We start from the raw sequence: 12898 nt of genomic DNA on the forward strand, positions 1-12898 counted from the left end.
ACCTATGTCTTAAAGGTATTGGAGAGGATTCTGCGGCGAACGAGTAGACCAACAGCTGTTTGTGGTTTCCTCAATAGTGTGCATGCGTAAACCCCGCCCCCCTCACCCCCCTGCTTTTTACGTAAGAAACGTAGCATCAATAAACAAACCGTTGAACTCCCTTGACTTTTGTGTCATTATACAACTTTACCTGTTTAACAAGCTTCATAAAGGATCGTTCTAAATCAAAAAGAAAACTCAAGTTATCTGTCCAGAAGAAACTAAGCGACCAAAGCATCCGTCTTCAGACCTCTCTGCTGCTTTAGCACAAGCCATCACTGAAAATGATTTTTGTTTGGCTTCGCTCTTTCAGTCCTTGTCTTCTCCGTTCAGTAACCTCAAAAACGGTCTTTTGGTGGTCCTGTATCCTTCTCCGCCATTGTTGGTTGACTTTGAACACACGTGAGGTTCTAGCGACAGTAGGAAGACGCTACGCTTCTGGTAAACACTGTTACGCTAGAGGCCTACGCAAGCTAAGTACTCGGGGCACACACGCCTAAGAAGTGTGATTGACAAGTCAGGAGCCAATCAATAATTTGGCTACAATCTAACATTCCCCGCCACGCCCACAGTTTATGAATAATATATATATTTTTTGTTAACCGTAAGTACAAGTCTTAAAGGTTCATAAAGTGATTTTGATGTACTGTATCAAATGAACTAAACTGTACTACGCCATAGAAATGAGACAAATTACAGTAGTACTACCGTGCCCATAATCTCCAACCAGAAAAATGATATGGGTTGAATTTTTGGAACCTTTGATAGCTAGGATTGGAATAGAATGGAATGGAGATCAAATGTGTAGTGGTTTATTCAACGGACTTTGGCTTGGGTTTAGTTCCCACTCAGTGACAGTGTGAATGAGAGTGAATGGTTGTCTGTTTCTAAGTGGCCTGTGGCTGTGACTGACTAGCAACCAGTCCAGGCTGTAGTCCACTTTTACAGTCCTAAATCAGATGGGATAGATTCCAGCTCCCCATGACCCTGAACAGGATAAGCAGTAGCCAGCCTATAGATATAGATGGATGGATGATTGTCAGGGACACCATGGACCTTTGACCAGCCAGTCGCTCAGGGACAAAAATGTGCATGACACCAAGCTGAGACTTAAAACAACCTCAGAACTGGGAGGCAGATGTGCTAGCCTACCCTACCCATTCCCCGTGCTGCCTCCTTTGGTGTATGATGAAATAAAATGGTTGATTTGGCACACAAATACACTCATGCCATCTGTTTGTGCATTGCTAGTCTAGTCTTCACTGGTTCTGCACAGTGCAATATTGGGCGGTCTAGTGGCTGCCAGGGGAATCACGTGACCAAGATTTCCCGGAGCAGAGGCGTTTTCACTGCAGGCGTGTCTACTGCGCATGCGCCCGTGTTGGCTCCATAGACCCTTTGCTCTAGCCCACAGCTGGACGCGGTTGCTACCTTCTCGTCCTCCTCCTCCTCCCCCTCCTCCTTTTCTTCTTCCTCTTCCTCCTCTTTGCACATTCGTTCGCGGTGCAAGCGCGTTTCTGGGAGTTCGTGCATCTGCGTGGACAGATGTCTTCGGATCCTCGCAGTGATACTCGCTTTCCTTTTGTGCCCACCTCAAAGGCTTCGGACCCGGAGCTTGTGTGACAAGGTTAGTGTTTAAACGGTGCAGAGAAGAGGGGGGAAAAAACTCCGGAGAGAAGACCGCGGGAGCTCGCCCGCTAATATCCGTTGTTTGTGTGGCCTCTCCCGGGAGCATGGCCAGCCACCCCCACCCTCGCTTAGCTCCCACCTTCCGAGCAAGTGCACGAGCTTTGCGTGAAGCTAGTGTGTGTGTGTGTGTTTTAAGATCGCCAAACCATACCATGCGTTGAATTTAGCATTCTTGTTAGCATAGCTACGTTATTTAGCGAAGTAGCCGCACCGTATCATAGTGAAGTCGTTTAGCATGAGCCTAGCCTGTATTTTAATTCGTATTTCCTTATAACAGTATTTACTGCACACATTGGCAGTCGTTTATGTTTTGGTGTTTACGAAGTTGCCTTTTTAGGGAATCTCCAAAGCATGATATGCGTGTTATGCATGTGCGTTGTTATGCATAAGTAAACAAGAGCTCAGGTACAAACCAAAACAAAAATGCTAATCGAATGAGAGGTGGTTGTGATTTTAAAACTCACTTTGGCACACTGAAGATATAACGATTTGTTTCAATGCAAGCAGGGCTTCAAAATCAATTTAATGAGCGAGGTATAAATATCAAGGGAATTGAATGATAGGAGCGTTGCATAACAGCAGCACATGGCATGCCTTTCACACGGATTAGATGTGAAAACTATTTTCTTAACATAGTTGTCCTCACTTTCATATTAGCAAGATCAGCAAAAAAATGTCATAAAGGCAACCCAAGTAAACATAAAATGCATTTTTAAATGGTGATATTATTTATGAAGTTGTCATGCGTCAACCACATATTTTGTATTTTGGAAAGTGTTGCTTTTTCATCCGGGACACCAAAGCCTTAGTACCCCCAGACCCCAGGGAAATATAAATTAATAAATGCAGCAAAATGACCCAAAAAGGGTTACAAAGCCATTCCTAAAGCTTTGGGACTCCAGCAAGCCATGGCCAGGGCATTATCCTTAAATATAGAAAACATGGAACCTAATATTGTTTTGCATGCAATGGTCCCATCAAGGTTGAACACGATTTATGTCAGGATGTTAAAAAAAAAAAATGCTAACCGCTCTCAAAGAGAACATATAAAGAGTGAATCACTGCCTTTAATGACAAAAGCGTTTCGTAAACATGAATCCCTGTTACAGATGTTCATGACCCTTTTTATTTTTTTTTACATTTTAAAGCAGGGATCACAAACCTTTTTGAATCTGAGAGCTACTTCTTGGCAGTTAATTCATGTGAAAGGCTACCAATTTAATACACACTTCTGATGTGACAAATTTGCTCAAATTATATGTAATTGTTATGTTGTTATTAGGACTGTGGGAAGAATCTGCCATATTGACCACAAAAATTGGTTGACAGAAATTTCTTCCATGAAATTCGGGGCAGGGCAATTAGACGAGTAATTGGTAGGCTAATGAATTCTGAAAATATTTTTTTGTGACAGCCCTAGTTGTTCTTACTAATTAATTACATGAATTTATGTGAAGACGCTGATTAAAGTAATTATTAGGAATGATAGAGTTTAAATAACAGGTATCGGGCCAATACCAGACCGGATATATTGGTCTTTCTTCAAAATTATCTGTCATTGCTTCTTTTAGGGATATTTCATGTATCAAAATTACAAATTGTTTTTTAGGGATATTTTATGTATCAAAATTACTAGTGGTATCGGTATTAGTGACTACTCAAGTTGAATGCTGAAAAGAAGTGTTATTGAACATCCCTATTCATAATTTATCTTAATAATTAGGATAAATACCAATACGCAACATGTTATTTCTATAAATCTCTTCCATTGTTTACATTTTCAAATGATCACTTGTGAGCTATTTTTAGAACAGCCCCTGCGTGTCACCAGTGTACGTAGAACCATTAGTAAAAATTTACTGCTGTTTACTGTCTGTTTACGTAGTGCAGGGCCATTTTAGTTCAAATAAATAACAACATTTGTCTGGAGTCGCAAAACCTTTAAACATGATTATGAACGAAACAGTGTGCTAGTGTTAGTCTAATGTACTGAGGGCCCAAGAGCTAATTAGAGCTCTACCATAACAGAAAATATGCAGCATCCAAGACCTTTGAGATTCATTTTCTTCCACTTTCGTCTTCTGGTTTTGGATTTATTTTTATTATTTTTTTGTGTGTGTTTTTTCAGACTGTTTTTCATACATTTGAAGACTTTTCTGCCTTTCTGTCAAATTTCCTTTTTAACAATTGGTATGAACATGTTTATGGTCATTTCCTTCATCTCTTCTTCCTCGCGTCATAAAGCATACGCTGAAAACGTGGGCATCCTTCAAGAGACGGAAGTGCCCACCTCTCTTTATATCTTAGCAATAGTAGTCATGTTTCCATCCAATTGTTTTGAATATTTTAAGCAAATTGACTGAAAATGCGCAAAACGGACATGCGACTTATGCCCGTTTCCATCTGTTCTTCTTTTGCCAATATTGAGAGGGGACTCCGCCGCTGTAGGTGGCGGTATACACCATAGAGATGGTATCCACCAGTGATTTAAAAGATGAAGAAGAAAGACAGGAAAGTTGTATGAGTTAGCTTTTGTAATTCTTGATAAACCGTAGAGTTTCTTTGCTGTTTTCCATCTAAAATTGCATTAATATTCGCTTCTTTAATTAATTCCCCCAAAAAATTCTGTTTCGTTGTCCCCCCCAAACATACCTTACATTATCGGCCGCCATTGCTTTGTGACTACAAACGCACATGTGACGTGATATCCGGTCAAAACGTGCGACGTTGGCAGCGTTTATTCGCAAAACCTGTTTCCATAGCCAAAATTCGCATTTTCCTTTTTTCAATATGCTTCAAAATCACCCCCCTCCAAGCATAAAAACTTTTTTTGCGAATTTTGGGCCCTTTTTTCGAATTTCTAGCGTTTGCATTCGGTTTTATTTTGAAAAATTCAAGAGTGAAAAATGGGTGGATGGAAACCGAACTAGTGTGAGCTTCAAGTACAGTGGATCATCTTAAATACCTTGTCAAGTGAATTTTGAAAATTGTTTCTAAATACATTAGGAAACTTTAAGTCTTGAAAGTGAAAGTTGTTTGCAGTATCCATTGACATGCCTTTTTCTGTGGTATTTACAGGAAAGCACAGGCCATGATGCTTGGGCTCCAGGGCAGTGGGCCACCATCCTCCAAAATCTATCGTTGCGTAGCATGTGCGGAAACCTTCAACGGACTGTCCGCCTTGCTTGTACACCAGGCGACGCACGCCAACATGATGCTCCCCAAGGTCATCGCGCCTCCTTCGACCCAGCCCGACATGAGCCTGCAGGGCGCTTTGACAGCAAAACCAAAGTCATCCAATCCACCAGCGTTGCCTGACGGCGCCTCGCAATCTTTCTATATCTGCGATTGTGGAGAGGAATTTAACGACTTCTGTCTAATGCTTCAGCATAAGCAATCGCACCGTTCTCATTTAACTCCACTCCAAACGACAGATAGTAATGCAGTCTCAAGTGGAACAGTGTCGACTGATGCTACTCCTAATCTGACTGCAGAAGCGAGGCCGGCTGTGTCATTGAAAGATTCGTCCCAGAATTGCCCCTCCATTTCAGGATCGCCACCTGTTAAAATGGAGCCGGAAGCCAGCGAAAGACTGGAAAGGAGCAAAGCGGTTCCGTCAACTCCTCCTGAGCCATGTTTAGCCTCTCAAAAAACGGACGGACAACTTGACCAGACGTCTCCAAGTACTGAGCCGACGCCAGAGACTGCGAGGGATTCGCAGTCTGTCCACAGCAGTGACAACGAGGAACGCGTGGCTAAAAATAACAAATTAATGAAGATCCTAGCAACAGCCTACATGAAGCATACCTCGCCATCTCCATCTCCAAATCCCAGTAATGCTATGATTATCCCCAAACAAGAAGCCATCCCAGTTGATATCATGCCGGCCATAGAAACGGAAGAAGCACCGATCAATGATCTCTCTGTGGCAAAGTTAAGACGACTGCTGGCAAAGACCGGCGCAAAGACAAAAGCTCCCACCATTAGCCGAATAATCGACTCCAGCAGGAAGAAGATCGTTTCGCTGACAAAAGTGCTCTCGCCCGTCGTGGTTCTCGAAACTCGTCAGAAACTCCGAGATTCTAGCAATAACGCTCTTTTTGGGAGATACCAATGTGGCCGCTGTCGTCGGGTCTTTCCGAACTCTGACAGACTAACTGAACATCACTTTTTGCACAAAAAGGAGAGAATTAAGTGTTGCCGTCGCTGCAAGCAACTCATTATTGGCAAGCTGCCTTTCACCGACAATCACGTCTGCCTTCCATCAGTGAAAAAGCCTGCGCAGCTGCCAAGTACATTGCCACTAGTCCCCAAAGTTGCGCCATTCCATAGCTTTAACAATATGAAAAAATCGTTCTTCTGTCCTGTATGCAAGCACAACTATGCACGCAGGTACAACTTAAAGAAGCACAAGTGTCAAGGGCCGAAGGCGGCCCTGCCCGAGATGCACCCGTCCATTGACAGACTACATGCATTACGGTCAAGTAATAATAAAGCCTCAGCATACAGGAACGGTCAAGGTGAGCACACGGTGAATAATGTTTCCGTCAGCACCGAAACCCCTCGGGTCAAAGTCGAGGTGACCTCTACTACTACGGCGCAGTCTGAGTTACCGGAGCATTCGTGGTGCGGCTTTGCCAAAAGCTTCCCGCCATTTCTGTCCCAGTCTTCCACGATGGACCAGCAGACGAACGCCTCTGGAAGTGTTATGGAAAACGCCACCGCAGATGCGACGTCGGTTCCTAACGACAGCAGCAACGAAGGCCAGTGGACGATGCCCTTGGACGATGACACGGAGCTGCTTAGTTCTTCTCAGAACGAAGATGAGATTGACCCCGAGTTGAAGGAGATTGCTAACCTGAGCTACTTCGTCAAAGACGGGATCAAACGCTACCCGTGTCCCCGGTGTCAGAAAACGTACAGCCGGCCGTCCACTCTGGCCCGCCATTTACGGCTGTGCGGGTTCAGGCCTCGGGGGTCTGCGCCTGCATCGCACAGTGCCGGTTATGACGGCGTTTCCCAAAATAGCAGCACAAAACCCATGTTCCCTTGCTTCGTCTGCGGCAGGAGCTTCAACCGCAAAGACAACATGATGGTTCACAGGCGACGATGTCAGATGCAGCGGGCGGCAACACGAGAGCCCTTGCAGCAAAATTTGCCCGACGGTGCAAAAGGCAGTCCAGATAATGACGCAAACAACTGGGGGATCATGTCACTGCCGTCGGTGCTGCCCAGGAGGGTGACATGCGAGTGCGGGGTTGGATTTACATCCCCGAGACTCCTGCTGGAGCATCTACAAAAGCACGCGCAGGAGTCCTACACGTGTCCAACGTGCGGAGAGACGGTGAATTCCTGGGCCGACTACGAGGTGCACCTGCAGATCCACATGCATCCTCACCACCAGCTGCTGAAGGGACTCCAAACACAGCGATCACAACCCCTGTTGCTTCGGATCCAGCAGCAGCCGCCTCCGCAGCAACCGCAGCAGGCCCCTCCCCCACCCGTGCATCATCAACCTTCACGGAAGCAAGCGGTTCCCGAGCGCCCGCACGGCGACAACAAAAAGCAGCGGGCGATTTGCGCGCGGTGCGGAAATTCGTTTGCCACCCGGTGTTCCCTTCGAAGGCACTTATCTTGGGACCGTTGCAAAGGCGGGCGGCCGCAGAACGCACCCAAATCTTACCGCTGTTCCCGCTGTACCTCCGAATTCCCCAACATGGTCAGTCTTTTGTTTCACCAGAGGAGCGGCGCCTGCAAACCCGTCATCAAGCCCGTGCGCTGCCCGGTTTGCCTGCGTTGGTTCAGCACCGTGGACGGTTTGCAGAAACACATCCTGACTCACAAGCAGTCTGAAACCCATCAATGTGATATTTGTCAGTGTTCATACCCAAGTCTGAAATCTCTGAGAACCCATCGCAGGAGGGTGCATAATGTCATGTCTGCAGAATTGATAACTTAATATCTTCCATTCGTTTTTTTTATTTTTATTACTGTATGGCAGTGGATGGGGAATTGTAAAATGCCACTTTTGATTTGTACCTGCTTTTCATGGTGTAAATGGAACGTGGAGTAACACAAGAGGAAAACCCCTTTAGTTTTGTAGCAGTTTGCTGCTGTGAAATCAAGTGTAGTTTTGTCAATTTAAGTCCTGTATTTCAGTTTCAAAGTTGTAAATAGTTGTACTTCAAATTTAATCAAATAGTTGAACTGTAGCTTGTTCTGGTGTTATTAAATATACCAATTTATTAACATATTTTTTTGTATTTGTTTCTCTTCTATTTGGTTTAATTATCTCACAATCATTCTACAACCAGGTAAGAAATACATGGAACATTCATAGGGATTTGTTTGGGTTCTGACTTTTATTTTTTTTTATATATATATGTTGAATTATTTAAGTCTTTGCCGATAACAGACCCAGCAAAGAAACAATATATAACATTTAATGGGTTATGGCAGCTGAAGAAGAGATTGTTTTGTGTATTAATAGCAAAATGCAAATAGTGACGGATTACGGCATATTCCATCTGCACAAATTTGTTATGTTGCTGCCCTTGAAACCGAACGGTTGTAAACCGAACTCTGTAAACTAGATACTTTTTAATGGTGGGGTGAGTTCGGAAAAATGAAGAAGAAGAAAAAAGGGCGTATAGAGCCTTAGTTTTTATAATGACAAATACAATTTGGCTACTAACTTACTGGCCAAATTCTGTTGAGACAGCCATCACATTTGTTATACATTTTATAAACACACGTTCTATAAATATTTCTACTTGTACACATAGCTCAAAAGTGACTAATTACCACATTTACATTATATAATTTATATGTCATAGCAACTGTCAATAATTATACTTGTGGCATTAATTGTTCAAGAATTCATCGACACTACAAAAATAAAATATTAACTCATTCACTGCCATTGATGGCTATAGACGTCAAAAATTCATTTTAACTACTTCTATTAGTTAAACTTTTTTTTCCACTTTTGTTAACAAGAGACTGGGGTAAAAAAATTGTACATTTAGACCAGATATAAAACTTGTGATTAATTATGGGTTAACTATTGAAGTAATGCGATTAGTTACAATAAAAAAAATGTAATCGCCTGATGTCCTAATTTTAATAATCTTTTCTTTTTTTGAAAAAAGATTATTTTAAAAACAAAAAGAAAAGATTATTAAAAAAAAATTGAAAAAAGATTATTTAAAAAAAAAAAGATTATTATAAATTAGGTCGTCAGGCGATTAAATTTTTTTATTTTAAATAATCACATTACTTCAATAGTCACGATTCATCACAAATTTTATATCTGTTCTAAATGTACAATAACAACTTTTTTCTAGGTTTTCATACTCTTGTTAAAAGTGGGGGAAAAAATGTAAATAACAAGTAGTTCAAATTAATTTTTTACGTCTAAATTCGTCAATGGCAGTGAATTAATTAAGCATGGCCAGGCCTTTTTTGTTTTAATAATTGCACATATAACCAACACAAGGCACTTCGATGTGCTTCAAAAAAGCACAACACATTTACAAAGCAAATAGCTAAAGGCATATGCAAAGCAAAAAGGATCATTTAAATTAACTTCCATTAAAACAGGGAGTTTGATTTGAAAAGATTTCTTAACATATATGCAAACATTGCTAGCTTCAAATTCCCCCAACCAACGTCTCAAAACAGCGTATTCGGGCTATCTTCTAAACTTGACTATGTCGGGTAATGATGTTTTAAAGGGGTGGGGGCCGTAGTGCTTCAGTCAAGTGAAATACTTTTATATAAAAACTGCTTGGTAAAGAGGTTGCAGACGAGCCTGTTTTGCATTGATTACGGATATTTAATCTTTGTTTTATCTTAATTTTAGTTTTTGGTGTATCAGTCATGACATTAAGTGTAGTGCCTCTATTCCGTCAGCAGTGGGCAGTATAAACCTGTCAACACCGGATGTACAGTTAGCAAAGGGCGCCATACGCAGAAGAAGACGGAGTGGCTTTTCTTTTCTTTTTTTCCCTCCTCTCCAATGGTGTGGTCGGATGCTGCTCACTTTATGCCTGTGAGCCGAAACAACAGCTTTCCTCCGCGTAAACGACACCGGACCTGGAGTGTCCTGTTTGCGGCGAGGATAAAAGTAGAAATATCCTACGCCGACACTTTTGATTTCACAGCCAAGGTAAGCTAATATTGTTATCATTTAGCTGGTTATGGCTAGTCTTAGCACGTTAGCATTAGCAGGCTCACGTCCCATCAAAATAACGTCCGCGTCTGACAAAATGTTACAACAAACTCATTTGGTCAAACAAATCAGAATGCTTGTATCCACGTTGAAGCCGCTGTGACGCGTTGAAGATAGTTTTGTTTCTCTCTAAAGGTTGCTTTCTGTTGGAATAGCATTTTTGCGCTCAGTAGTGGCGTTCATGAATGTTAAACATCAAACCTGTTAATGTGCTCCTCTATTAGGAGGCTCAAAAAGCCTTGTCTTATTAAAAGTAACCTTATAATTGTATTTTGAATGTTTTTAAACAGGTGCCACTTTGAAAATAAATTCTTCCATCCTCAGCATGATGATGAAGCGACTTCAGAACCCCCAGGAAAGCAGTTCAGATGGCGATTTGATGGCCGGAGGGATTTGCTTCAACTGTGAACAGATCTTTTCAACCCAGGATTTTTTGGAGGAACATGTGTGCCCTCTATCCAGTCACATCTGCTCCTGTGGAACAGAGTTTGCTGCGTACGAAGACATGCTCAGCCACAACGTCACGCATGAACCGGGACAACAACAGGCGATGCATCACGAAACGATAATGAAGCGTCGATTTGAGAAACGCATGGAAGAAGAGTTGCAGCTGAAACGCTTAAAGTTGGATAAAGTTGCCTGGAAAGCGGACGGCGCATTGCAGTCTCCCTCTGCATCAGCTTCTTCAACAAATTCTAAAATGTCGAAACAGATATCTCGCGTGCCTACCATGTATCCCTCCAGGGCGGCATCTTTTCAAGCAGGCCAAGGTGGACTAAACACGAAGAGTGGGTTTTCTGGTGAGGGCGCGCCGACAGTGGATCTTTGGACAATTTACCAGCCCGTGGTGCTGGTGAAAACGATCCGCAAGTGGAATCAGTGGAAGCCGTACACGTGCGGTAAATGTGGTGAGGGTTTCATCACCAAACGGATGCTCATTTCACACAATAGTGTTCACATTGCTGATAAAATCTGTGGCTGCATTGGATGTGGGCTGTTGCTTTCCAGCAGGAAGTTAATGCCTCGCTTCCACATGTGTAACTCTCCCAGCACCACGGCCAAACTAAAACTCATTACATCCAGGCCACTGAATTACAAGAGCCCCATCCCGGAAATAGACCTGACTCAGAACCTGCGCAAGTATTCCAATGCGGGGAGCAAAAACAGTCAGATGCTTCAAGTCACCTCGGCCCTGCAGTTGAAAAATCTCAACGTGCGAACGTACAGCAAATTCGCTCAGGGTGCTCGCGCCTCACCTTGCCAGCAGTTGAAACAGAATTCCATGCTGAACGCGCCCCAGAAAAGCAGTTGGACACATTCGCCCTCACCCGCTACGAACACCGCAAACCCGAGCCAACCTGCCAAGACGTCTCCCGGAGATGCCGACCTCAAGTGTCGGGTGTGCCACGTCGGCTTTGAGAGCACTCAGATGCTGCAGAGGCACAAGTGTCCCAAAGCCGACGAGTTCATGGCCAAACACGGCCGCATCGGCAAGATGATCAAGCCCAGGCGGGATGTGGCGGTGTCCAAGGCTGCTGTGACCCGGGTGAACGGCGAGAGGAGTCACACATTCCCGGCTGACATCAACAAACAAGACGCTGCTGATAAAGAGGAACGCTCTGAAAATGTGGATAAAGGAGACGATATGGAAGATGATTGTTACATCGTGGAACCCGGACAAGAAAAAACATCTGAAATGATCTACCAGGTCACCTCATCTGTCCCCATTAAAACTTGACCAGTTTGCACGTCGCACATCATCTGCATATGTTCATTCCAAAGGAGTACAATGTTCCTTTTTAAAATACATGTATGTGTGTACCAGTTTAGATTTGATAGAATTAAATATGCATTGGAATCAGGCTGCATCCCTTTGTTTTGTCAGGACAGAACACATGAATGCTCCAAGTTTACCGGTGTATTTGGACATTGGCGTGAAATGACAAAGGCCACCAATGTATGATAAGATGACAGGTGAGGCAACAAGTTTTCTCCTTTTTTCTAAATACGGTGTAGTGTGATCAGAATGTGTAGGCTTTAAGGATTCACTTCCTTAATTTTACTTTGACTCCTTTTAAGTGAACTTTATGTATTATTAAACTATATTTTCAAATTCGCACTTGCGTTTCAATTTTTTGAATGTAGTTGTGACTTTTGTGTTCATTACAGTTTTGTGTCCAAGTTATCAACAGTACCCGCAATTCCACAACCCAAGTTTTTGCTAATATTTATGAATTAACAATATGTAACTTGATGGGTTTCGAAGAACATTTCCAAAGTTGAAGTTTACATTTATATATTTGTATATATAAAGAGGGAGGGGGTCCAGACATAACATTTTGTGGTTGCAAATGGCATGTGGCGTTTATTCAATATAGTTTATTGAGCTTGAGGTTGATGTCCTAATACGCTCATTGTCCTCAAGAGTATAACACAACCTGGTACACAAGTGCAGCAACTATTGTACTAGTAATAGTAATATTTAAAAAAAAAAAATCCAGCTACGATATGCCTGCACATTCGTGGGACAGTTTTGGCGTACTAGAGGGGCAACTACAAGTTAATGGTGAGGCAGAATGCACTTGTTGACATCTATGCGCTTCTTGTATTACTACTGAAGTGCTAGTACTAGTAGAACTTGTGTCCTTAGTACTAATGGCACTACTAGTACTAATATCAAGCCGTTGTCATTGTATTTGAAAAGCCGGTTGAGATTTAAAAAACTGTTTTCCATACTAATGGATTGTTTACTTACCCTCGAAAATCATCTCCGGTTGTTTCTCATTTGTCCAGGAGAGGTCGTCGTTTGGTAACATCTCGAAACTGAGGATCAACGAGAACACTTAAATTGTAGTTTATGGGGACATTTCCATTTACGCTATCCTGTAAAGCCATTTTAATACCTCGGCCAAAGTTTGGGAAACCCTGTCATAATTG

The 12898-nt window shown here is 42.7% G+C and overlaps 2 protein-coding genes and 1 long non-coding RNA gene across 5 annotated transcripts in view; 2 read left to right on the top strand and 1 right to left on the bottom strand.

Annotated features, from left to right (window-relative positions):
- The window catches only part of LOC144058404 (uncharacterized), a 62137-nt gene that overhangs the window by 47777 nt on the left and 1462 nt on the right, over positions 1 to 12898 (bottom strand). For both annotated transcript variants that reach the window (XR_013295431.1, XR_013295432.1), the window contains exon 2: positions 12717 to 12784. This is a non-coding gene — a long non-coding RNA (uncharacterized LOC144058404). The remainder of the gene's footprint in view (positions 1 to 12716; positions 12785 to 12898) is intronic.
- LOC144058363 (uncharacterized) lies at positions 1286 to 7981 on the top strand. Its single transcript, XM_077576783.1, has 2 exons — positions 1286 to 1666; positions 4807 to 7981. Exon 2 carries the CDS (start codon positions 4820 to 4822, stop codon positions 7685 to 7687), a length of 2868 nt encoding a protein of 955 aa, XP_077432909.1. The 5' UTR covers positions 1286 to 1666; positions 4807 to 4819; the 3' UTR covers positions 7688 to 7981.
- LOC144058373 (uncharacterized) lies at positions 9706 to 12080 on the top strand. Of its 2 annotated transcripts, none has more exons than XM_077576794.1 (2): positions 9706 to 9898; positions 10252 to 12080. In XM_077576794.1, the coding sequence occupies exon 2, from the start codon at positions 10287 to 10289 to the stop codon at positions 11697 to 11699; it is 1413 nt and encodes a 470-aa protein (XP_077432920.1). In that variant the 5' UTR covers positions 9706 to 9898; positions 10252 to 10286; the 3' UTR covers positions 11700 to 12080. The 2 variants fall into 2 exon arrangements, with proteins under 2 accessions (XP_077432920.1, XP_077432921.1); XM_077576795.1 differs by having other exon boundaries at positions 10286 to 12080.

The sequence above is a fragment of the Vanacampus margaritifer genome, chromosome 9, assembly GCF_051991255.1.
Source record: "Vanacampus margaritifer isolate UIUO_Vmar chromosome 9, RoL_Vmar_1.0, whole genome shotgun sequence".
Lineage (NCBI taxonomy): Eukaryota > Metazoa > Chordata > Actinopteri > Syngnathiformes > Syngnathidae > Vanacampus > Vanacampus margaritifer.

Excerpts from the sequence above, each read along its gene's own strand:
- LOC144058363 (XM_077576783.1), top strand. The coding sequence starts at position 4,820 with ATGATGCTTGGGCTCCAGGGCAGTGGGCCACCATCCTCCAAAATCTAT.
- LOC144058373 (XM_077576794.1), top strand. The coding sequence starts at position 10,287 with ATGATGATGAAGCGACTTCAGAACCCCCAGGAAAGCAGTTCAGATGGC.